The sequence below is a fragment of the Macrosteles quadrilineatus genome, unplaced genomic scaffold (assembly GCF_028750875.1).
Source record: "Macrosteles quadrilineatus isolate MER2022 unplaced genomic scaffold, UCM_ALF_1.0 Scaffold_8__2_contigs__length_117827958, whole genome shotgun sequence".
Taxonomy (NCBI): domain Eukaryota; kingdom Metazoa; phylum Arthropoda; class Insecta; order Hemiptera; family Cicadellidae; genus Macrosteles; species Macrosteles quadrilineatus.
This window is the reverse complement of record NW_026542601.1, coordinates 48846371-48869561: the sequence shown is the minus strand read 5'-3', so window position 1 is coordinate 48869561 and position 23191 is coordinate 48846371. Positions and strand designations below refer to the sequence as shown.

Genomic DNA, 23191 nt, shown 5'->3' with positions numbered 1-23191 from the left:
AATGCGTGGCAGGGTGAAGTGAGGCAAGTCACTCGACTTGTCTTCTTGCAAAGGGGACACACACAACAGAAATCGAGGCACCAAGTTCTGCACAGTTTTAAAGATCTTTGTGTTGCCAAATGCAAGGAAAAAGACTGGGACCAAGCTCCAGATATTTTAACGTAAAATTTCTTGAACTTGAACAAACTTTACTGTTATAAAAGTTGTGCTGCTGGCATGAGTAGGCTAACCTCTTCACAAGCAATATATGTTGGTTTTGTGTAGCGTCTAGTGGTAAGTTCCGCTACTGCATTGAGCCGAGTGATTGACTGGCAATTTGTTGGAAGGGTTCAATATAGACTGTCTAGAATTTCACTCACATGTTTGATATAGTTCTTAAATAATTGCTTTTATAAAACTAACAAAAACCAACTAAATTTCATCAACTTATCTTATTTATTTACCCTGAATGATTTACTTTACTAATTGAAAAATCACCAAGCACAATAAAAACATCTGACAGTTTTATGTTTTAAGAAAAGTACCACTTTCAACGCCTTTTCAGTACTGAGGACCAAGGAATAGAGCTTACTTGGTAACGGCACTTCCAAATCGATCTTGATGTCAAAGTCGTGAGCTAGAAACAAGTCCTCAGTCTTGGCTTTGTCAGCTGTTGGTTTGACAGGCTCAACCCTGTTGTTGGGCTCTGGCACAGGCTTGGCAGGACTCTCGATGTTTTCTTTGGAGGCCTACAAGACACACAAAATGCTAGTCAAGAAATTGTGCATACAATCTTTCTATAACAGGGTGTCTACTAAATCTGGTTTGAAAAATTCAAGGAGTTTTCCAGGAGAATTCAAGACAAATTCCTGAATTTTAAGAACTACTATCGGAACCCAACTTTTTAAAGCTTTATCACACCGTTTTACATTAACTCAAACTTTTAAAGATTTTAAAAAGAAATCATTATTTGGTACTTCAGTATTAAACGGAGGCCACCATTACGAAACGCGCCGCGGCACTTATAGAGGGTTAAATTGTTATAGATGTTGTAGTAGAACTATTCTAGTATTGTTGTGAGTCGAGCGTTATCAGATGAGTCATGTGTCTACTCGCAGAATCCCCTCCAAGTAGGCCAATGTCAGGGTCGTTGACCGGAGCGCGCGCCATTACCTGTCATCGCCTGTCACTGTGTCTGAAACGGAGGCCACATTTTGTCAGCGCGCTGCGGCGGTTATGTTAGTTTGGGTTATCATAATAGAAAGTATAACTCGTCTGGTATCGTTCGATTCATAACGAAGCGAGGAAAGTCCTACACACATAATATTTACGATAACCCAACCTAACATAACCGCCGCAGCGCGCTGACAAAATGTGGCCTACCGACATTGCTGCGTTCTTGGTTGCACAACGTCAGAACCAGGCGTCGGATTAATTCTAAACTTCACCTGTTAATCTATTAAAGTGTGTTCTTTCCAAGTATGTAGTTATTTTTGGTATCCGGTACGAAATATTTCTGTGGGTTAGGTGGCCTCCGTTTAATACTGAAGTACCCATTATTTTATTACATAATGCTCAACTAATGTATTTAAAATGGTATTTAAAAAGTAGAAAGTTAGAAATTGTATTATTTATTTGTTTAATAACTGGTAAGATAGGCACTACGGTGGCGTAACTATGGTGGGGGGGGGGGGGGGGGTGACTGGGATAGAACCCACCCAAGAACCCTAAAATGAAAATCAATATTTACATCACAGCAACCCTACTTCTTTAAAATACAGTTGCGTTAAGTTTATAACTAAAACTGATGATTTAGTTTTTAATTTGGTTTTATTAATCTTAATTCATTAATTATTAGTTGATTTGTATAGTAAACTAATTTTAAAAGGTTTATTTAATGAATAAGACCCAGGCAGAGGGAGTAAATTTGGAGAGTCTGACTGACTGGTAGTAATAACACTGCCGGCATGCTTGGTAAGCACTAAGCAGACTCACAACGGCTTTTAGGTTAGTTCTAGTTCACTTAGTAGACTTGTAACAAATATTAAATGAGCCATTTCATTCTGAAATACATTGTACATATTATGAATAAAGACATATTTGATTTGATTTGATGTTATTTAGTAAAATGTTGACCCCCCTATTTGTTGGAGGGTATTGCACACCCCCCAGACGACCCCCCCCCCCCCCCACCCACCACGAGTGCAGACGTTGAGCTCATCCATTCCCCCAAAAGCCATGTTCTAGTTACGCCACTGAGGCACTATAACTTTAAAACAAAACTTGTTCAAGGAATAATAGTTTATACAACATATTAAAACAGTATTAATAACAGCAAGGCGACACAAGTTAACGTCTCCCACGATTGCGGCAATACCCATGAGCATATTTTGCGGTTTCAGCGACAACGATAGTTCATTGTTTCCCGCAATACCCGTGAACATATTTTGCGGTTTCGGCAAAACCAATAATCGTTTCCCGCGATTGCAGCAATAACCGTGCCGTGAGCATATTTTGCAATTTTGGCTACACCAGTAATTGTCTTTCGCAGTCACGGCAATACCAGTGCGTGAGCATATTTTGCAGTGTCGGCGACACCGATAATCGTTTCCCGCAATCGTGCAACACCAGTGGTAGTCTTTCGGTCAAACTGCGTTTTCGATGATGGGGCTCCGGATTCCAGGAGGTTTGGGTTAATTCCTGGAGTTTTCCAGGATATTTCAATGAAATTCCCAAAGATTTCCCGGTTTTCTTGAATTTCCTGGAGATTGGACACCATGTATAAACTGTGAGGTACTAGTTGTTAAAATGATCAATATTAGCAAACCTACACATTCTTCCATTAGCTTGACATTAAAATCTAACATCATACAACTTTATAACTAGCCTACATAAATTGCACTACTACATAAACTTTAAATTTTTCTAAAATTGAAATACAAATTTAAACCTTTAAATAATTAAATACTTAAAAATATTATAACTTCCACTTACTACATCTGGAGGAGGAGGTGGGGGATTTGAATCAGGTGCTTTGAACACCATTGTAGGCTTCGTACTACGTCTTGTAAACGGGTCATCAATTTTCTTGCCCTTATTCGCCTTTACTTCTTCCTAAAAATGAAATAGGAAAATCAACCTATGTTATGGTACCAAAAGGCACATAATTCTTTAATTGGCTGACTCTGTATTGCAATGAAAATTAACACACAAACACATACCAGAATCAGTATGATAATTCTTTTTAAGCTTGCTGGTTGGCTTGTCTTTGAATTGTGTACTACTCCACATCTCTACATTTTTTATGCTGGAATAAAATTATTATTTCACAGTACTTCATGTGCTAACAGTTTTTCAAGTAAATGCGTCGATAACCTTACATTATTTACATTGATGCGGCAACTTTTTGCTGAAAATTCTATTGTCAAATTTTGTAAGTCAAATTGCAAATTCATTATATTTTCTGAAAATTCAATGAATTTGAGATTCTAGTGTCAATTGACACATTACAAAACATTTTTTTACCATGTTAAAGCTATAACCATGCAGCCAGTTTTGAAATGTGATACAAAATAAAAATTAACTACTGACAGAAAATGGTAATGACAATTGCCCAATTCTGTCGATTGTGCCTACATTTTATTCAACCAAGCCAAACTAAAAGGAAAAGGATAAATTTAAATTGTCAACTACAGTAGGCCTATCATTGATGTCATATCCAACTATCAAAGTAACAAAAGTTAAGGAAGAATATCAAATTTTATCAGAAACACATTCAATAGCTGTTTCAACTAGTTTTTTAAACATAAAATACATACTAGCAGATGCAGCCAATTATTATTTTTTAAATAAAAATGACACAGTTAAAAAGCTATTTATAATTATTGAGCTAAAGACTAAAGTTCTATTTCCTCCCATACATTTTTCTTCCTTATGCTATTAGTTTATAGTTTATTAAAACGCTGGGAGTTAACAATAAGATTACCCTCCCGTTCGGCATGGCTAACAAGTTGGTGTACTCAACACGAATAAGTAATTTGTACCAGCAGCACGCTCTGTCAGTTGCCTCTGGTTTCACTTCCTTAAATGTTATCCTAAAACTGGCCACAACTTGGAATTACTAGTTCTATCCTTAGAAAATGAATAGAGTTCAACTGGCTTACCTGAGAGAGTCCTGGGGCTAATAGATATGGGGACAATAAAAGAACATAAAACATGACATAATATTTTGTCCTGAAGTAGTACTTTTCAGAGAGCAGTTTCTTTTCTCTTCAACCTACTCTATGAAGAAGTCCTTGTCCTACTTCAGGATGAAATTTCAGTGTTATGTTTTGCGTTCTTTTTTCTTTTATTGTGAGTGATTAGCACTTGGACTAAATTTTTTCAGGTAAGCTATCTGAACTCTTTTGTTTTCTAAAAATCACTTACTAGTCAATAGGCTTTACTTTCAAATATAGGTTTTTCTACCCATATTCAATGATGCCACAAAATCCATTAAAAAACCTTGGCCTAAAGCTATTAAAAAAACTTGATAGAATAGTAGGATAGGTTCAAAGACTACCATGATAGCCTTCTCCGCCTCCTCCACGTTCCTCTTGCGGTTGCGGTCATTGATGTAGCTGATGCTGGAGATGGTGGAGGTCCTCATCTTGTCCAACTCCACGGCTCTCTCCTCCAGATCATGCAGCTGTTGTATGATCCTGGCAGCCTCCACCTCGTCTCCTCTACAACAACCCACACATGTATAAGGGTTTCATCTTCACACTCTCCCAAGTAATGCTTTACCCATCACTTGTTGAGTTCATTATGCCTCGTCTGATGAACGCAGAAATTCAATTTCTCATAGTAAAATTTTTGTTGTATACAACACTGTGTAATATGATTAAAAGTAGAAATATTTCTGGTAAAAAATCCATCCTCTGGAAATCCCTGGTGCAAATCTACCCATTCCCTTAACTCCTCCAAGTTCTGAAATGGAAAGCTTAGTCCCCATGAGTTACACACCAGACTTGACCACAATCTACCATGCTGTTTCCTGGGCAGAGAGTCGGAATGTTAGGCCACTCTTGATTAAATAATATTTATACAGTTTGTATTCCAGCCAAGCATGTCCATGCAAGAAACTATAGTGGGAAGCTTGAAGATAAAATTGGTTAGTTTTATGTTACAAAAAGATTATTTACACTTCCTTTTTGAACCAGTGACAGGGTAACTTCCAATCAGATTCTAAAGTTACTTTAAATACCGTTGGTGATAGTCAAGGCAAAATAGGCCCAAGCTAGACCAATTTTAGCTTAGGCTAAAATAATGTTTTATGTACACAAAACAGAAATTCACTGGGGCACTCGACCAAATTGTCAATCAAATTGTTAAAGGACACAAAAGATTTTATCACCAAGAACTTTGAAACAACAAACCATTGAATCTTACCTAGACTGGGCCATGTCTCTATCCTTCATTAACTGAGTCTTTTTCATAGCGTAGTTGTAAGGGTTTTGTTTGAATCTTCCCTTTTCTTGGACAATCTGAAATTGTGTAAATTACTCAGATTTAAATTTCATATCATTGTTCGAGGGCAATCATTATACATTAGTAAATAGGCTATATTGTGGTCTTTCAACAGTCTATGAAGTTATTAAGCGTAAACTACACCTAATAAGAGTCTTCAGGAAATCAAATTTGACTGTCAAGGTTTAAAATTAAAAAAACCAATTAACCTACTGTACCTCAATAATTAACATTTATTGAATTTTATACCGTACTTGAAGACTAATAATTGATAGCAAAAATTATGGCTCACAAGACTTGGTGAGCCGGTGGCTCAGTTGGTGGTACAACAGACTGAGGAACCAAAGCATCTAAAGTTTTTTTTTTGTATCGCACCAAATCACCTTATACTTTACTTGAAAGTTCCATGCACAAGCATTTAAAGCCTATATGGACAGAAATTAAACGTCAAAAGAAGCTACAAACATCTTTGATAACAATTTGTCAGGCTATGTGCTTCATTAGAAACACTATGGTCTGAACTTTTTGTGTGCTACCAAATGCTGGTATTTTTTTTCTTAAGCGAGTCAGTTGTGTATCCACCCCTTAAGTATTCCTAAGCCACAGGCTTTTCCCTGAAAATAACAAACCTACTAAAAAGTATCACGAGGTGGTTAACCCATTGAGGCAGGAATATTTTTTTTGTTTTCTTATTATTTTTTTAGATTAGCGGTATGCTGTTTTTTGCATTTTGTTTTTTGCATACAATTCATCCTGACATGTTCATATTCACCCTTAAAAATAGCCAAAAAATAATTATCTTTGTCCTTGTCCTCTGTATAGAGGACGAGGGGACCTATACTAATGTAAAAACAAGCAAAAAAGGTGCTGTTTGTGCAATAACTATTAAACTCAATAATGCTGTCAACTTCCACCCAAGCCGGACACTGTTTATTTAAGGGGGTGGGCCCTTCCCACAGCTAAGCCACATTTCGATGGATTACGCACCCTACGGAACACTACACTGACGGTAAAACCGCAATGCTACACTCATCATAAATCATAATCATAAATCTTTATTGGTCATTAAATAACATATGTTACAATAGACCTCGTTAACAAAAAAAAGGGTCATAGATTCTAGATAGTATAACATGGTCTATAACATGGAATCTTCACTAAACTTAAATATAACAAAGACAACAAGAAAATAAAAGCTTTTCACAGTCGGCTTTCCAGGAGAAGTGGAACAACATGCCAACACTATTGCTTTTACTTAGGTTATATTTGACGGACTAATCAATTGGTCAACAAATTGTCCAATACTCTTTCTGTTAATGGCCACTAACAAGATGCCCCAAGCTTTACTTGGGCTTAGGGTTTAAACTGTTTCGTTAGTGAAAAATCTATTGTTTCTAGAGCTGAAAGAAAAAGAATAAATAGCTAAAAAGTAGAAATTCCACAAACCTTTTCAATGTCTTCCTCCTTAAATTCGTAGATCAATGCCTCCTTGATATCACTGAGTTTTTTATCAATGTCGTCTACGGTGGGTATGGAAATGCCTTGTACGGCACATGTCTCCCGCCACTTGTAGTATTCTGATTCTGTAAACTCCTGCAACACAAACCACTTTTAAAATCTGATTGTGTAATATAGTAAGTATGAAATAAATACATTTGCTAAATTTGATCACAATATATTTAAGCACAGCAAACAAAAACAGTTCAACTATTTTTCTTAAGAATAGCATGGAAACTTTATATATTTACGGTTTTATGAAATGTTCTACGTAACCATTAAATGTAGGCCTACAACAGCACTTCAATATACCACTTACTAAATTAGCTTTTTTTAAGCTCCACAAAATATTTTAGAAATTAATTGTGAAATGTTATGTTTTGAGTGTGAAAAATGGGAAATGCCGATTTTCTCCCCATAAACCACCGCCCCCAATAAATGCCCAATCCCATAATCCTATCATGCTGGTTCACAAATGCATTTGGATGGATAAGTAGGTTTACTCCTACGAAATTTCATCAAAATTGGATAAGTTGTCCTCAAAAATATTAGAGTATATTAGAGGTCTGCGAGCGGCTTGATTTTCATGCCAAGTTGAGCCCAGCTTACAGGCTCGAAAAATCGAACGCCAAACAGAAAATTTTAGAAGATTCCAGTCGCCTATGAAGATAGTGGGATCGACAAATTTATTTTTTCTCCACAATCGCAGATGACTAAAATAAAAAATCTGTGACGGCAGGAAATGTTCAATGTTTTGCCGTGATCGTAGAAACGATGATAACGTTAGTGTAGGCCTACCTGATTATGACACAACTGTGTTAGACGTTAAGGATTTTACCACGAATGCAGAGGATAATGATGATGTCTGCACAATAGGGGGAGTTGTTCAGGATTTTGCCGCAAATACAGAAGACGATGATGATTTTTCTGTTACTGCACCAGACGATTCAATTCAATTCAATTATTTAAGATAGGGGACGCCACTATGTGCGTATTTTAACCCAAACATGAGTGAAGGATGAGTGTAGGATGAGTGGCGCGATCTTGTAGTCTTGTTAGTGACTAAAGCCGACATATTCCTTAGACACGACACAACTGTTAATTAATAGCCCATACAGCTAATGACAACTAAGGGACCTACAGTTGATAGTGAAATCCGAACCACATTTTTCCTTGTAATTAGGGGTGTGCGAATAGTGATTTTCAACCTCGAGCCGAGCCGAGCCGAGCTTTTTAAAAAAATTTCGAGCTCGAGCTTTTTCGAGCCGAGCTTTTCTAGCGTCACCTTATCTAAATTATTAAACTTTTTATTCTTAAAAAAGTGCATAATAATTGAGTAGTAGACGTTAAGCCGATTTCGTTATTTTCATTGATGATATTTGACAAATAAATAGTAAGAAAGGAAAATGTTTAACCCCTTTAAATATTGACATACTAGGCCTACTAATAATCGGCAACCTAGACATCGCTTGCGTCATCCATTTCACTGACAGCGACAGCGCCGACAGCTGAGCTGACACTGGGACTGGGTGGGTGATACTGATAGGCAGTGGCAGTGGTGTAGGTGTGCGAGTGCGATGCATCGAATCCCGATTCGATCCAGCATGCATCAAAATCCCGATGCATCGATTACGTCACGATACAGCTCTACTAGTAAAAAGAGATGATTCGATTATCGTCATCGATACCACCGATACTTGGACATTGGTATCGGTACCAAGACTCGATTGTCAAAAGTCGATTCCGATGATACCGACATCCGACAGGGATAAATATTTTATTTTAGCATTTATTTACTGTATAGCTACAGTATTAGTTTTGTCATCACGGTTAACAATTTTCATAGCCAACTTAGAAACTATCTAGTTCAAAACAGCGACGGTGCCGGGGACATTGTTTAGCTTCAGCATTGCACAACACAATCTACGAATCTACATTTCAAGATGTCAGACTCAACTCAAGAGACAACCGGCGCGCGAATGTCCTGCCAACACGAAATTAATTATCCTAAACAATGTCTGTATCAATAAGTCAGACATTTAGATGTATTATTTTTATTTTTAGTACATCGTCGAAATTTTCAGTTCAATAATCTCTGCATTATACGCATAATTAGAAAAATTATATTCAACCATTAAACTTTAACATCGTCATATGGTTAGGCTTGCTTTATATTGCGCCAAAAAGTAGATCCATATTTTGATATGTACTATCTACCTGATTAAAGAGTTTAGTGAAGTTTTAAGTGCTACTATAACATAATGTATTTATTGAAAAATATTATAAGCCTTAGTCCGTGTCGATTTTGTAATGTTAAAACGATTGGTGAATGTTGACCATAAAAGTATGTAACAACAGTTCTCATTGGTCAGGAGGCGTCAGTGCACTACCATGTCAGCCAATCGACTTTCGTGTTTCAATGGAGCAAATGACGATTGCTTTGATCGTTTTATGTGCTTATTGTGGGTGGAAAGGGTATCGATAAATATCGTGATTCGAGATCCGATATGTAGGACGTGTTTGTTTATAAATAATGAGTATTTAAGTATAAAAAACTAGGTTACAGACAGGTTCAAAACTTTGATTGTTCCGATCCATTGTTGACACCCCTACACGGAGGTTATAGTGACGTCGTGCATAAGGGCCAGGCAGGCCGGTTCACAGTGAATCCACTCTGCCTGCCGAACCTTGTTCTTGGTATAATCGGGAACATAGTCAACACTTTTGTTGCTAAATAAAACTATGAAATGTTTGTTAAAAGCACTCTTTTGGTCTTTTGGAGATTTTAGTCCCAAAACATAATCTATATTGTAGGCTAAAAGTAAAACCTATCTATTGCCATACTTTTCTCCACAGACGTCGACATAGGCTATTATGCAATGTCTTTAAAAAATACCAGGGTTTCAGTAAAATACTTTTGTAAACATTGACAATGTGCTGTTTTAGCACAGTTCATTCCTTGACCGCGATCGTTTTTACTCACTAAAGAAAAGACTCTCCTTACAAAATGTATTTGTAGGCCAAGACGTTTGTAATTTTTTTAATGTATAACTGCAATTGCTTTTAAAGAAATACAAAAACTGACAAATGACTTAGATTAATACTTAAAAAGTTAAGCCTATTTATAAATTAGAGGAAACTTTATTAGATCTCATCATAGTCAAATTCAAACATTTACATTATTTCAAAATAATTAACACTCTTGTGTAATGGAAATCTGCAAGCGACTGAGGCCGAGGGTGAGGGAGGGCATGTGAACCAGGCTTTAGAACAAGGGCAAATTCTGCCAAACTTTTTCTTTTCCTCCCCCATGTCCCGTTAGACGGTGGGTGGGGCTTCACACAGACACAATAAACAGTACAGTTCATTCATTCACAGTAGAGAAGAGTTTTTGTGGCAGTGACGTATGTCTCTTGTCTGCTCTTCAAGTTCACACATCTGGACTTCTTTAAAACAATTATAAGTTATAATCTTTATTAAAAATAAGTGAAAAACTGTTGACATTTTCAAGGAAAAAAGTTGAGAAATGAAAGTGTTAAAAATTTTGTTTGATTAGTTATTCTGTATTTCAAAAATATCCTCATTTATGATTATGTTTTCAGCTGGACTTGGTTACTTTTTCATAGTTCAAATTTTGAAGTTATATAATTAGTGAGAAAATGTCATTATATAGGAAGGTAGTTTTTACTCACTTGGGGGAAAAAAATTACCTTACAAAGAGTATTTGTAGACCAAGATACTCAATTTTGTTATCTAGAAGGGTCGGCAACTAATCAATAAATAGCCAAAACCAGTTCCCTCCCCTTCTTGCAGTCTCACCACCACCCCTCCCCCCTACACCGGGAGGCCCAACACTGTCCTTGAAACACACACGTCCTTTGTACCCCTATGAAACAATAAACCCTTATACCCGTGTTGCTGTTTTGACAAAAGGTTTATGAATGTGATCACTATTTTTCATTTTCCAGAATTAACTAGATTATTATTATTTGCAAGTTACAAATAGGAAACTACATCACATTATGGTATTCAATGACCCATGTATTATTATAAAAAAATAATAATTCATTACTTTTTTTGATAATAAAAAGCATTCATTACAGCTTGCATCACTTATTGATACATATAATCATCAAGGTGACTGTTACTTTATACAAAATAAAATAGGTACAAAATTGTGTGGCCAGTCAAACTTTATAAACAAACATTTTATTCTATAAAATACAGATGGTAAATAGGGGTTGGTTTAAAGGAAATAAAATACAAAACAGATAATTAATTATTTTGATAAACATTAGAAAGGTTATGGGATTGATTGAACTAAAAATAACTAAAGTCGTCAACCACAATCTGTTTAATCAGTACATTGTTAGAGAGAGAAAGAAAGAGAGATAGCAGATAGGGGCGTTTGATAAGGAATCTGAAAAAAGTAAACAAACAAGGAACAACGACAGACGATACTGTTTACAGCCTTATTGTGTCGCCCACTACATTTGCACACGTGACCACTTTTTGTTTCTTCCTTATCTTTCATCCGTCCCAAAATAGAATTCCTGAAATAGTTTGTTGGTATAATCTCCCCTCCCACACAAGGCGCAGTGCTCAGTGCGCACTGTAGGTTGTCACGGCAACCGTGTGTCGTCATAGCGACAAGCCAATCACGCACTCGCACTGCGTTGTATATTACGATACGAATAGCTGTGTTAGAATAGAAAGACAACGCGATAGGTGGTAGTTTGTCTCTTTCCTATCTCCTCAAAATTACGATCGATAATCATTGCGTCTTGACTGATCTGAGGTTCGTGCTTATCAAACCTCGAATGCATGAACAATGTAGAATTGTGATAACATTGTTTTCAATTATGACCCAAATTAAGTGTTTTTTTCGTTTTGACTTGGTATTAAAAGCTCGGCTCGAACTTCGAGCTTTTTCAAAATGTCTCGAGCCGAGCCGAATAATGAAAAGCTCGACCAAAAAGCTCGAAGCTTCGAGTACTCGCACACCCCTACTTGTAATTAACAAATTGTTCTAATTATCAGGATAGTACTGCAGTTAGTCGTAGTACTTACTAGTGCGGACGTTAATCCACACCAGGGAGTATCGCATCCACAGTGCATGCCTATAAATATCCACAATTCGTGACCTCCTAGTAGCTGGATTACAGGACGATGCCACCCGTCCCAGTATTGGTGCTGTTAACACAACTGCGGGAGAAGTTCTACATATTGCTATTATGGCTCTGTGTACAGTGATGTTTCTGTGATCGCGGGAAAAAAGAATTTAAACACTACCAAGGATGTCCAGGATTTAGCTATGGAGGACGATGATTATGTCTTTGGGAACATAGATGTTTAATATTTTGCTACGATTGCGGAGGTGAATGATGTCCACTCGACCGCAGTAGACGATAAGAATTTTGCTGCAATCGGGGAAGACAATGGTGATTTCTGCCGGTTTTTTCACAATCTTGCTACGATCACGGAAGTTGCTGATGTCTACACAACCGTATTTTTTCCAGGAGAGTTCCATATTTTTCCGTGATTGAGGAAAACAATGATGATTTCTACCCGACCGCGGGAGATGTTAAAGAAACAAGGTCTTAATTTTTAATTTATTTTGTCATATGGAAAAGTAGCGAAAAACATAAACATTCTAAAGTCGGGCTAACTACAGGCATTGTGGCCTCACATACCTGGTTACTGACAAACTCCAGTCGAAACACTCTCTCTTGCGCTCCGTGTCTCAGCTTCAGACCCTTGTTGGTACGAGTGTTTCCCAGCTGGTAAATCTTGGCGGTTTCACACACACCACTGATCTCCGCAACCTGCGATAACAATGAACTTTTACAGCTACCAGCACATTTCTATGATCATCGATCGTCACAGACTAAAAGCAAAAACTATCAAGAGCTTCAATATATAATTTGACGAATTCATTGTAATAATAAACTAATTTAATTCCAGATCCATAAAATAAAGGTAAAATGTGTACCAAATGGCTTGGTATTAATTAGGTTGCTTTCACATCTATCAGGAGGATACAATGTGTGTGTATCGCTGAGAATGCCCAGTACTGACAGGAGATTATTCGCATGATGTTGGCTACAACTAATGAGGTCCCATGATAACCATAATTTGTTTGTAAAAACAAAATGAGTTAAACAGCTTATTTGGATATTTCTGACCTTTTTGCTTAATTTTATCCACTATCTTTAAATACCACAACATAAACTAACAAAAATAAATAACAACATAAAACACAAGAAACAAAATAAAAATTCAGATAATAAATAAATAATCCTGTCTTTGGATGGACAGAAGAATTGTTTTGTTGGAAAACCATTATGGAATGTAATGATTGTTGGATCTATTTATAGATCTGTAATTATAAAAAAAAAAAAAAAACAGAGTAACACACAAACACATAATAACTATCAATACTGTAAGATTCTCACCCTGTAAACTGGTTTTCCGTTATGATTGCCGATTCCAATTCTGACAAAACAACCCTCTACAACCCTATTGAAGAATGGCAGGTGAACAAACCTGTAAAAAGTACAAACAACACAGACTTTACAACCTGTTTTATCTAATTAATTTAAAACCGACATTAGGATAATTAGGGCAAAGCTAACAAAAGCAGAAAACAACTCAATGCTAAGAAAACTGAATGATCATGTGGAGGTCAATATAATAAATGTTAAAAGGATAAAATTAAATCTGAAATAATTAGTTATGATACTTACTTAACAATAGACAGCTATTGAGTTTGCAGAAAAAGTTGGGATATTTTTATATACAATACTCTTATAACCTTGCCCATTGTAAAACCCTTTTTGTTGAAGCAAAAGTCCTTACGGCGCCAGCAATATTTATTTTGCAATATGCCCTAATAGTTAAGAAGAACCCGAACTTGTTTCCACAAAACAATACAATACACAACTACTCAACAAGGCAAAAAAAAAACAACATTCATCTAAATCAAGTCAACTCAAGTTTAGTAAAGGGCGGACCAAAGTTAAGCTTAATATCTACAACTTGATCTCTCTAAATATCAAAAACATTGAAGATCAAGATGAATTCAAGAGGAAATTCAAAGAATATTTATTGAAGAGGCCATATAATTCTATTGAAAAATATCTGAGAGAAAGATAGGCCATAAAAAACTGACGACCACGGCGCAGCTGCGCTACCAATGGAAGATCACCAAGAATCAAGTATCAAGTAAGTAAATAAGTAAATTTAAATCTTTGTTCCAAGCCTGCAAACATTGTTTCTTACTACTTGTTAATCGTACTGAGTGCAGCATAAATTTGTGGTTGTGGTGGTACAAAATACAAATTACCTCTCCATCTTGTGCCTGGAAAGTCTAATCTTGTTGAGTTCCTCTTTTGTTGAAATGTACTGCACTTTCTTGACTTTTGAACTGGCCACAGACCTGCAAGTGGAAATTATTTTTTGTTACAAACCACTAGCGATTGGGGACTAAATAAGAAATAGTGAATGGGTTTCTTAACTGTAATTAATGTGCAAAAAAAACTGTTTATAATTTTTTTTTTATTTGAGTTTTATGCATTAGGGAACTAAATTTAAAAATAAATTTGATATAATTTAAATTATACCGTATGTACCTATTGTCCGAGCCACTGTCTGAGTCAGAATCACTATGGGACGAGCTGGAGCTGCTTCTTGATCTTGCTTTGTTCTTCTCCTTCCCTTCGCTGTCACTGCCACTGCCACTGTCGTCACTGTAGATGTCAGACGCCTACCGAACATGTCATGGTTATGATTCATTGACATTCAAGCTTCTGAATCAATAATAACAGTTTTACGTTTGTGTAAATTTGAATAACATATATAACCAAACAAATAAAAAAATCTTTATTTATCCTGTTTCAACCAGTGACATAAATAGCGCCAATAAAAAAATTTTTCTTTAACTAATTATTAAAAATGACTAAAATGCATTCTTCCATGGATTTTTAATTAAATAAGTCCTTCAAAATATTACAAAATATATACATGTTTTTTTCCCCAGCTGGCCCCTGCAACGGTACAATTAAACAATACGGACTTGTTTCCGCCCGCGAGAACATTACATCTAATCATAATATATGTATACAATGTCGTACATGTGTTTTTGTGTACCGGTAGAGAACCCCCAACCTGACCATGTCCAAGCGACCGACTTCTGTTGAAATTTTAGACAATTAATTGCATCTGTGTGATCATGACACAACCAGTGTGAAACCCAGTGTTGGTTGTTATTACCACATAGTTTGGTAATTATTTACCAAAGAATAGTGGTTTCAGATTACAGTAGTGTGGCATTTCTACCCTGGCGGCCAATATTCAGATTGGCAACATTTGCATCTGTGTGGATGGTTATTATCATAACTTGCTTGGATTTTTTAGACTGGAGGTGTTATACAATCCATATTGGTTTACCATTTCATGTCACAAAGTTCCACTTCATACGACGTTTCATCAAGCACTTTGCAAGCTCACCTTAAGTTTAGGTTTACTTGAAGCTGCGTCGTCGTCATCACCTTCTTCTCCTCTATCCCCCTCTTCTCTTTCCTTTTCTTTTTCTTCTTCTTCTTTCTTCTTGTCTTGCTCGATTTTCTGTTGTTTTTCTTTTTCCTCTGCAAAATTTTAAGAGGACTATGAGCGAATAAGCAGTACATTTTGATGAACATTGACAATAAAAATATGAGTTAGGCCTAGTTAACAAATAAATATGTGACACCAGTAAAGACCCTATTACTAAAAATTGCTCTTAGATAGCCTAAATCAAAGATGTATTTAAATTAAATTATTTAACCCTTGAAACTGCTAAGCGTCACGTTCGTGACTATTCGTTCCCTACCTAAAATGTTAAGTCGAGATTGTGATGCATTATGTAGTGTGTCACAAAACAGCCAAAACACAAAATATAGAAATACTATCTTACTTGTTTTTATTAAAGTAGAAATCCGAAACTACAACCCGACAACTTTCCCTGATCCACAATGGCAGTTCCAAGGGGGGGGGGGGGGACCCTGGACATATAAGTAATTGGACCCTGGAAATATAAATTGTCACATACATTTATAGGCTAATGAAAACTCAACAGAGATATTTGGACAGAGTTGTAGACATTAAAATGGGTTTAAAATTTCACCAAATAGCTTTCCCCAGACCTCTTGCCTTGGAACACCCCTGTTAGCCCCCCCTGAGAAGCTTATAGAACCGCCACTGCTGATCCAAATGCTAACCCCTTGCTTATTGTCTGTCTTTGAAATTGTTTGTCAGCTGTAGTAGACGTTAGGGGTTGTCAGGCCAGACATTTTTACTTGGGTCGAGTCTCTGGCCAAAACTGAGTTTATTTGGAGGGTATTCATTTTTTAAGATATCAACTGTCATACTCATACTAACGGTACAATTGGCTAATAATAATATTGTACTTAATCCCCCCCCATAACCTGTACTGATATTGTAATCATCTTAAAAAATTTACCTTTCTTTTTGGAATAGCCTAAACAAAATTGACCTTCTACAGCCACCATTTAGCCAACACAGGAAACTGCTTCAAAATTAACTAACTTATGTGAGATTTTTTAATAAACTGCCTGACACTGCCCAACTTTCTATGAGATACTTTAAAATTAAATTATTTGAGTGGCTAATTGCCAATCCATTTCATACAATTGACGAATATTTATCATGTCCTCAGATTACCTTAAAGATTTAATGTTATGTTATTGTTTGTTCACCTCTGTATAGAAACTGTTAAATTTAGAAGTATTTGTAATTGTTAGAATCTTTATGTATTTATTTAATTTAATGACTATGCCAATGTCTGAATGCATGGATCAATGGCAATAAAGATTCTTGAACTTCCAATGTCACGGTGACATTTGGAACATCTTCTGCAGTCATCGTTTCACACGATTGTGACAATACTGTGAACATCATCAGGGATTGTAGTGAAATCGTTAATTTTCAATCTCACATCTTCACAGATGCTAATTGCGATCACAATAATAAAAGCGGTAATTATATCGACCTCCGGACCTCACGCGAAATTAAAAATTTCTTTTTTCAAAATGGTCGAAATTTCACGCTGATTTCAAAAATGATTGTCGTTTTTTTCGGAAACGTCCTTTTTTCCCGGAAAATGGGAAAAACGGGAAAAATATTTTTTGCTCAAAACCCATGTTGTGGGTACTCAAATTATGCGGAATTTCCTCCTAAACAAGAATATGTAAATTGTATTACGATCGGACCACTATTAAGTAAAATATCACCGAAAAACGGGAAAACGGGGAATTTTTTTTTTTGCTCAAAACCCATGTTGTGGGTACTCAAATTGTGCGGAATTTCATCCTGAACAAGAATATGTAGTTTTTATTACGATCGCTTTTAAGTAAAACATCACCGGGCAGGTTAACTAACCTAACATAACCTAACTTAGGTTTAAATTAGGTTAGGTTAGGTTAGGATAGGTTTGTTTAGGTTAGGATAGGATAGGTTAGTTTAGGTTAGGTTAGGTTAAGTAAGGTTAGGGTTAGGTTAGGTTAGGTTAGTTAGGTCAGGTTAAGTTAGGTTAAGATAGGTTAGGTTAGGTTGGTTTAGGTTAGGTTAGGTTAAGTTTGGTTAGGTTAGGTTAGCTTAGGTTAGTTTACTTACAATACTTACCTATTCTAACCTAACCTAAACTAACCTATCCTAACCGATCGCTTTTAAGTAAAATATCACCGGACAGGTTAACTAACCTACACAACCTAACTTAGGTTTAGATTAGGTTAGGTTAGGTTAGGATAGGTTAGTTTAGGTTAGGTTAAGTTAGGTTAGGTTAGGTTAAGTTAGGTTGGTTTAGGTTAGGTCGAGTTTTGATAGGTTAGGTTAGATTAAGTTTGGTTAGGTTAGGTTAGGTTTAGTTGGGTTAGGTTAGTTTACTTACAATACTCATGTTATTGATTAACTAACCCAACCTAACCTAACTTACGAACTTAGGTTAGGTTAGGATAGGTTAGTTTAGATTAGGTTAGAATAGGTAAGTATTGTAAGTAAACTAACCTAAGCTAACCTAACCTAACCAACCTAACCTAAACCAACCTAACCTAACCTAACTTAACCTGACCTAACCTAACCTTACTTAACCTAACCTAACCTAAACTAACCTATCCTAACCTAACCTAATTTAAACCTAAGTTAGGTTATGTTAGGTTAGTTAACCTGTCCAGTGATGTTTTACTTAAAAGCGATCGTAATAAAAACTACATATTCTTGTTCAGGATGAAATTCCGCACAATTTGAGTACCCACAACATGGGTTTTGAGCAAAAAAAAAATTTCCCGTTTTCCTGTTTTTCGGTGATATTTTACTTAATATCATTTTACTTAATGTGGCTTTTTTTAAGACCACACTTCGTAAGTGGTCCGATCGTAATACAATTTACATATTCTTGTTTAGGAGGAAATTCCGCATAATTTGAGTACCCACAACATGGGTTTTGAGCAAAAAATATTTTTCCCGTTTTTCCCATTTTCCGGGAAAACGGGACGTTTCCGAAAAAAACGACAATCATTTTTGAAATCAGCGTGAAATTTCGACCATTTTGAAAAAAGAAATTTTTAATTTCGCGTGAGGTCCGGAGGTCGATATAATTACCATAAAAGCTCGGCTCGACCTAATATGTTTGTTTTATGGTCAGTTATTTTTTTCATGCTAGGCCTAAGGCAATTTATTAAAGCAATAACTTAAGTTTTTATTCGGTTCAGCAAAACAATTCTACAAAGATGTCAAAGTCAAAACTATAAAGCACAAACCTCGTTCTTTCCTTTCTTCTCTTCTAGCTTTCAACAGATTCATAGCTTGTGCTTTTTTATCAACCTTTCCTCGGTTTTCTTCAACAGTCTTTTTCCTCTCTTTGCTACGCTCTTTTGGGTCCATTCTTTCCTCTCTCTTCTTTATTGTTGTGCCACCCTTCTTTTTCTTCATTTCCTGTTTCTTCGCCAAACGTAGTTTCTTTTCTATTTCAAACCTAAAAAGAGTATACAATTTTAGTGCACAGTAGCTAGACAACAGAAAACACAAAAAAATGTAGATGTAGACAGTAAAGTTTTGTTAAATCATAAGTTTTAGTAGAAAAAAATATTTTTTTGACTGTTTTGAACTGTTTATAGCCTACCTCGTTTTCATCACTTCTCTTTGTTCAATGCGCTTGAAGATTTCCTGCTCTCTTTCTTTTTCAGTCATCTGCTCAAGCCTACGTCTATCTTCTTCATCACCCATCAGGTTCTCATCATAACCATCATTGAATTCCTCCTGGCTATCTGACGAATCTGAATCACTCTCGTCCGAGTCAGAAACTTCACCTGGACACAAAAAAAATGTTAAGGGTAAAGAATTCATAGCTAACTTACCGGTGAATGTAATTAAATAGCCTAAACATCAAAGTTACTTAGATTGAACATGTTTGCAATTCATTTTAGAATGGTAAATTATTGTAAAACTATTGGATGATTTGCAAATTTCAAACTAAAGGTGAACTTCATTTTAGTAGCCTTCTTCTTTTTACTAAACAGGTTGGCGGCCTCTTTAACCTTGCATTTGCCCGTCCACATAGGTAGACAAGACAAGGTGACTAAGGCCAACATGTTCCTTAGACACAGCTGTTAATTAATAGCCCATACAGCCAATGGCAACTGATGTACCTAGGCCTACAGTTTTTAGTGAAATCCAAACCACATATTTGCCTTGTAATTAGGTCTAACGAATTGGTCTAATTATCGGGATAGTACCCTACTGAGGATCGTCTTAGTCATTACTAGTGCGGACGTTAATCCACACCAGGGAGTATCGCACCCACATTGCATGCCTATAAATATCCACAATTTTCGTGACCTCCTAGTAGCAGGATTATAAGAACTACCTTGTACCTACCTTGTAATTCTCAAAACACTGTAGGCCTTGTCAATAGGCCTTAGGCCTACAAATACCTGTAACCTATAATAAGGGTAGGCTTATACAAATAACTTAACCAAAGACAAAACTTAAATTTACACATTAAATTTAAAAAAAAAACCACTTTGTAAGCAATTTTAATCAAAGATCATAAAAAGAAAATGCATAAACTTGCATACCAGTAACATAAGCTTATATTGGCAAGAAGAAAGTTACAAATCCTCAGAAAAGGCCTGAGAGGGTAAGAAAATGCAAAGTAGGAGTTGTCAACCTCCTACCAGTATGTGAAGGATCTACTTTAAAAATAAAGTGCAGGCTACCTTCTTCTGGTTCTGAACTTTTGTTGTTTTTCTCAGGTTCTTCCTCATCACTAGACTCTTCATCAGTAGATTTGGATACAGTTCTTTTAGGAGCGGTTTTGGTTTTCTTCTTCTTTTTCGTGGTGTTTTTGTTTCCCTTTGCATCCCAGTCATCATCAGAGCCAGATGAAGTGTCTGAGTCAGAATATGCAGCTGTTGCTTTTTTTGTATTTGATTCTGTGGGCGACTCATCATCACTCTTCTTCAGTTTCTTTTTCTTAGCAAGGGACAAGAGCTCCTGAAATTAATAAGGAAGTAAGTTTTAAACTTAAGCTTACATTATGTCTGGGCTTTCTTTTTAAAATCTAACAGGTGGAATGGTATAGGCTATGTAAAAAAATCTCCTCAATTCGGGATACAGTACTTTTTTGGTTATGTTTTAGGTTTGCTTGACCAGTTTTAGTTTTTCTCATTTAATGGCCACCGTGAAGTGTAACATAAGTTATAACCTACACATTGATCACACTATCAAGCGCTCTAAGATCTAAGTTATTTGATCGTCTTTTAAAAACGTCTTATTGAATTGTATAAACTACCGGTATCTATATGACTAAATTATGGTAGACGACTAATCCCTAAATAACCACTTTAACAATTTAACTTGTAGCCTATACAGTAGCAAGTGAATTAACTTAGGCCCTACCCTCATTTGAAGATCACAAGTTAATACTTAGCTTATTGTGGTTAAGTTATAAATATTTAGGCTAAACCAAACAGTGGCCTAAAGGTTTTGAACACTTTTTAATTGTTACTCAGACTTGTTAGGTACCTAATTTTGGGTTGTTAAGTCAATGGTTAATAGCATTGACTTAGCAATAGCAGAGATTGAATTAGCAGCAGAGACATAATGGATGGCAGACAGAGAGAAGTGGCAACTTGTTGGTGAGGCCAAAAACCTGCTGAGGTTTGAGTTTTGAGTGGCCACATAGGTAAGTAATGGTTTAATATGATTTCAGCTTTAAATTCAATAATCAAACTCTTATTTTTGGATGGGCCTAGTCTACAACTGTTGACCTTGTTTACATTTTTGAGTGTTCATTCTTACTTTAAGTTTTATGAACTCTTCGGTTGGACTAATACTTTACAGTTTAGTATCAAGTACAAAAAGAAATGACACCCTTGAATTTGTGGATTAGGCCCTAGGCTAGGTTATTTTATGAAAAGAAAATATTACCGTCTCCAAATCGCTTCCGCTAGATTCACTGTTGCTGCTCTCTGAATCAAGTAAAACTTGATTTTTACGTTTGACCATGATTTTATCAATTAAACTTATCTGAGAAGAAAGTCTTTTATAAATTCACAATGATGGTGTCAATAATGAATTACACGAGAATGAATTACTAACGATAACCTCCTCAAGCAGAGTTTGCGTTTGACGGAGAGAACAAAACACTCAAAACAGAAACAGAAAGAACTTGGTATTACAGGCTGCCACTACAATTACATTAACATAAAATTTTTACTTACTCAATACTCTATACTATAAGAGTGTGAGCGCATGGTGGAAGGAAAAAACATGGGTGTGCTATTCCCGTCATATTCAGACGTCACTAGGATTGCAAACAAAAGATCACCTGATTGTAACTGTCAAATTAGTATTTGTATTTGTTTTGATTAGTTTGTTATTGTTTTTTATTATTATAAAAACAATAAAAACCAAATAAAATCATGTCATGATAATTTGACATATAATAATAAAAAACAATAACAAACTAATCAAAACAAATACAAATACTAATTTGACAGTTACAATCAGGCGATCTTTTGTTTGCAATCCGAGTGACGTCAGAATATGACGGGAATAGCACACCTATGTTTTTTCCTTCCACCATCACCATGGTGTGAGCGCTTTAAATAAATATACATAAATATATTTGCATAAATATTACATTTCAGAAGTGAGAACGAAATTCCAAGGGTCAAGGGATATTGTAGCTATCCAGAATTTTATAATGTTTTTATATTAAAAAAATACAAGACAAATCCATAACAGGACATAACAGGACGTATACAATTTAAAGATAACATTCGGCAGATATTCAGACCTTCTTTCAAAATTGCACTTCTATGGCATTCACGGTGCTGCCTTGTAACTTTTCGAATCTTACCTAAAGGATAGGAGACAAGTTGTGTATATTAATGGTGTTCAGTCTCAAGAGGTTTACTTGAAATACGGTGTTCCCCAAGGATCTGTTTTGGGTCCTTTGTTATTTTTAATTGGTATTAATGATTTACCTCATAATGTACAATGTAGAACCCTTCTTTATGCTGATGACACGATCAGCATTTGTTAACACTTCCAGTGACTTTCTGCATTTAAGTTATTTGGTAAATAACTTAATAGAAGAAGTTTCATCTTGGTTTAGAGCTAATGACTATCTCTTAATCCTACTAATATTATAAATGAGAAAGTTTAGATGTATGGATGTATGGATGGATGTATGTTTGTGACAAGTGAACGCGAAAATTACTGGTCGGATTGGGCTGAAATTTGGCATGATGATAGCTCACATTTCCGATTAACATATAGGCATATTCTTATTTCAAAAATCCTTTCGGGCTCCGCCCCAGTGGCTCTGGAGTTTCCCATGTTAACCTTATGAGAAATGAAATTATTGAATCTTAGCTGTTTCAATTAAACAAGTTGGTTCTGTTCTGTGATGTTCAATAGCATTAAAGTTACAAAAATTACCAACAGGGTGCAGCACTATTATTTTTTTTACATTTATGACAACAGCTAATTTGCAACCAAAAGGTGAGTGAGCGTAGCGAACGAACTTCAACCTGGAGGCGAGTTAGCGTAGCGAACGAGCTAACCTGAAGGCAAGTGAGCGCAGCGAACGAGCTCCAACCTAAAGGTGAGTGAGCGTAGCGAACGAGCTCCAACCTAAAGGTGA

At 35.9% G+C, this 23191-nt stretch overlaps 1 protein-coding gene across 1 annotated transcript in view; it reads right to left on the bottom strand.

The window, feature by feature from the left end:
* Positions 1-21659, bottom strand: part of LOC128999623 (RNA polymerase-associated protein RTF1 homolog) — a 29441-nt gene extending 7782 nt beyond the window's left edge. Inside the window, exons 1-14 of the mRNA XM_054426212.1 lie at positions 21469-21659; positions 20256-20532; positions 19160-19346; positions 18798-19012; positions 15493-15629; positions 14616-14749; positions 14330-14422; positions 13440-13530; positions 12678-12809; positions 6934-7080; positions 5410-5504; positions 4541-4703; positions 2974-3093; positions 572-728 (exon numbers count right to left, since the gene is read on the bottom strand). Coding sequence (XP_054282187.1) covers positions 572-728; positions 2974-3093; positions 4541-4703; positions 5410-5504; positions 6934-7080; positions 12678-12809; positions 13440-13530; positions 14330-14422; positions 14616-14749; positions 15493-15629; positions 18798-19012; positions 19160-19346; positions 20256-20532; positions 21469-21546 — 2026 coding nt within the window. The 5' untranslated portion in view covers positions 21547-21659. The remainder of the gene's footprint in view (positions 1-571; positions 729-2973; positions 3094-4540; positions 4704-5409; positions 5505-6933; positions 7081-12677; positions 12810-13439; positions 13531-14329; positions 14423-14615; positions 14750-15492; positions 15630-18797; positions 19013-19159; positions 19347-20255; positions 20533-21468) is intronic.
* Between the last annotated feature and the right edge of the window lie 1532 nt (positions 21660-23191).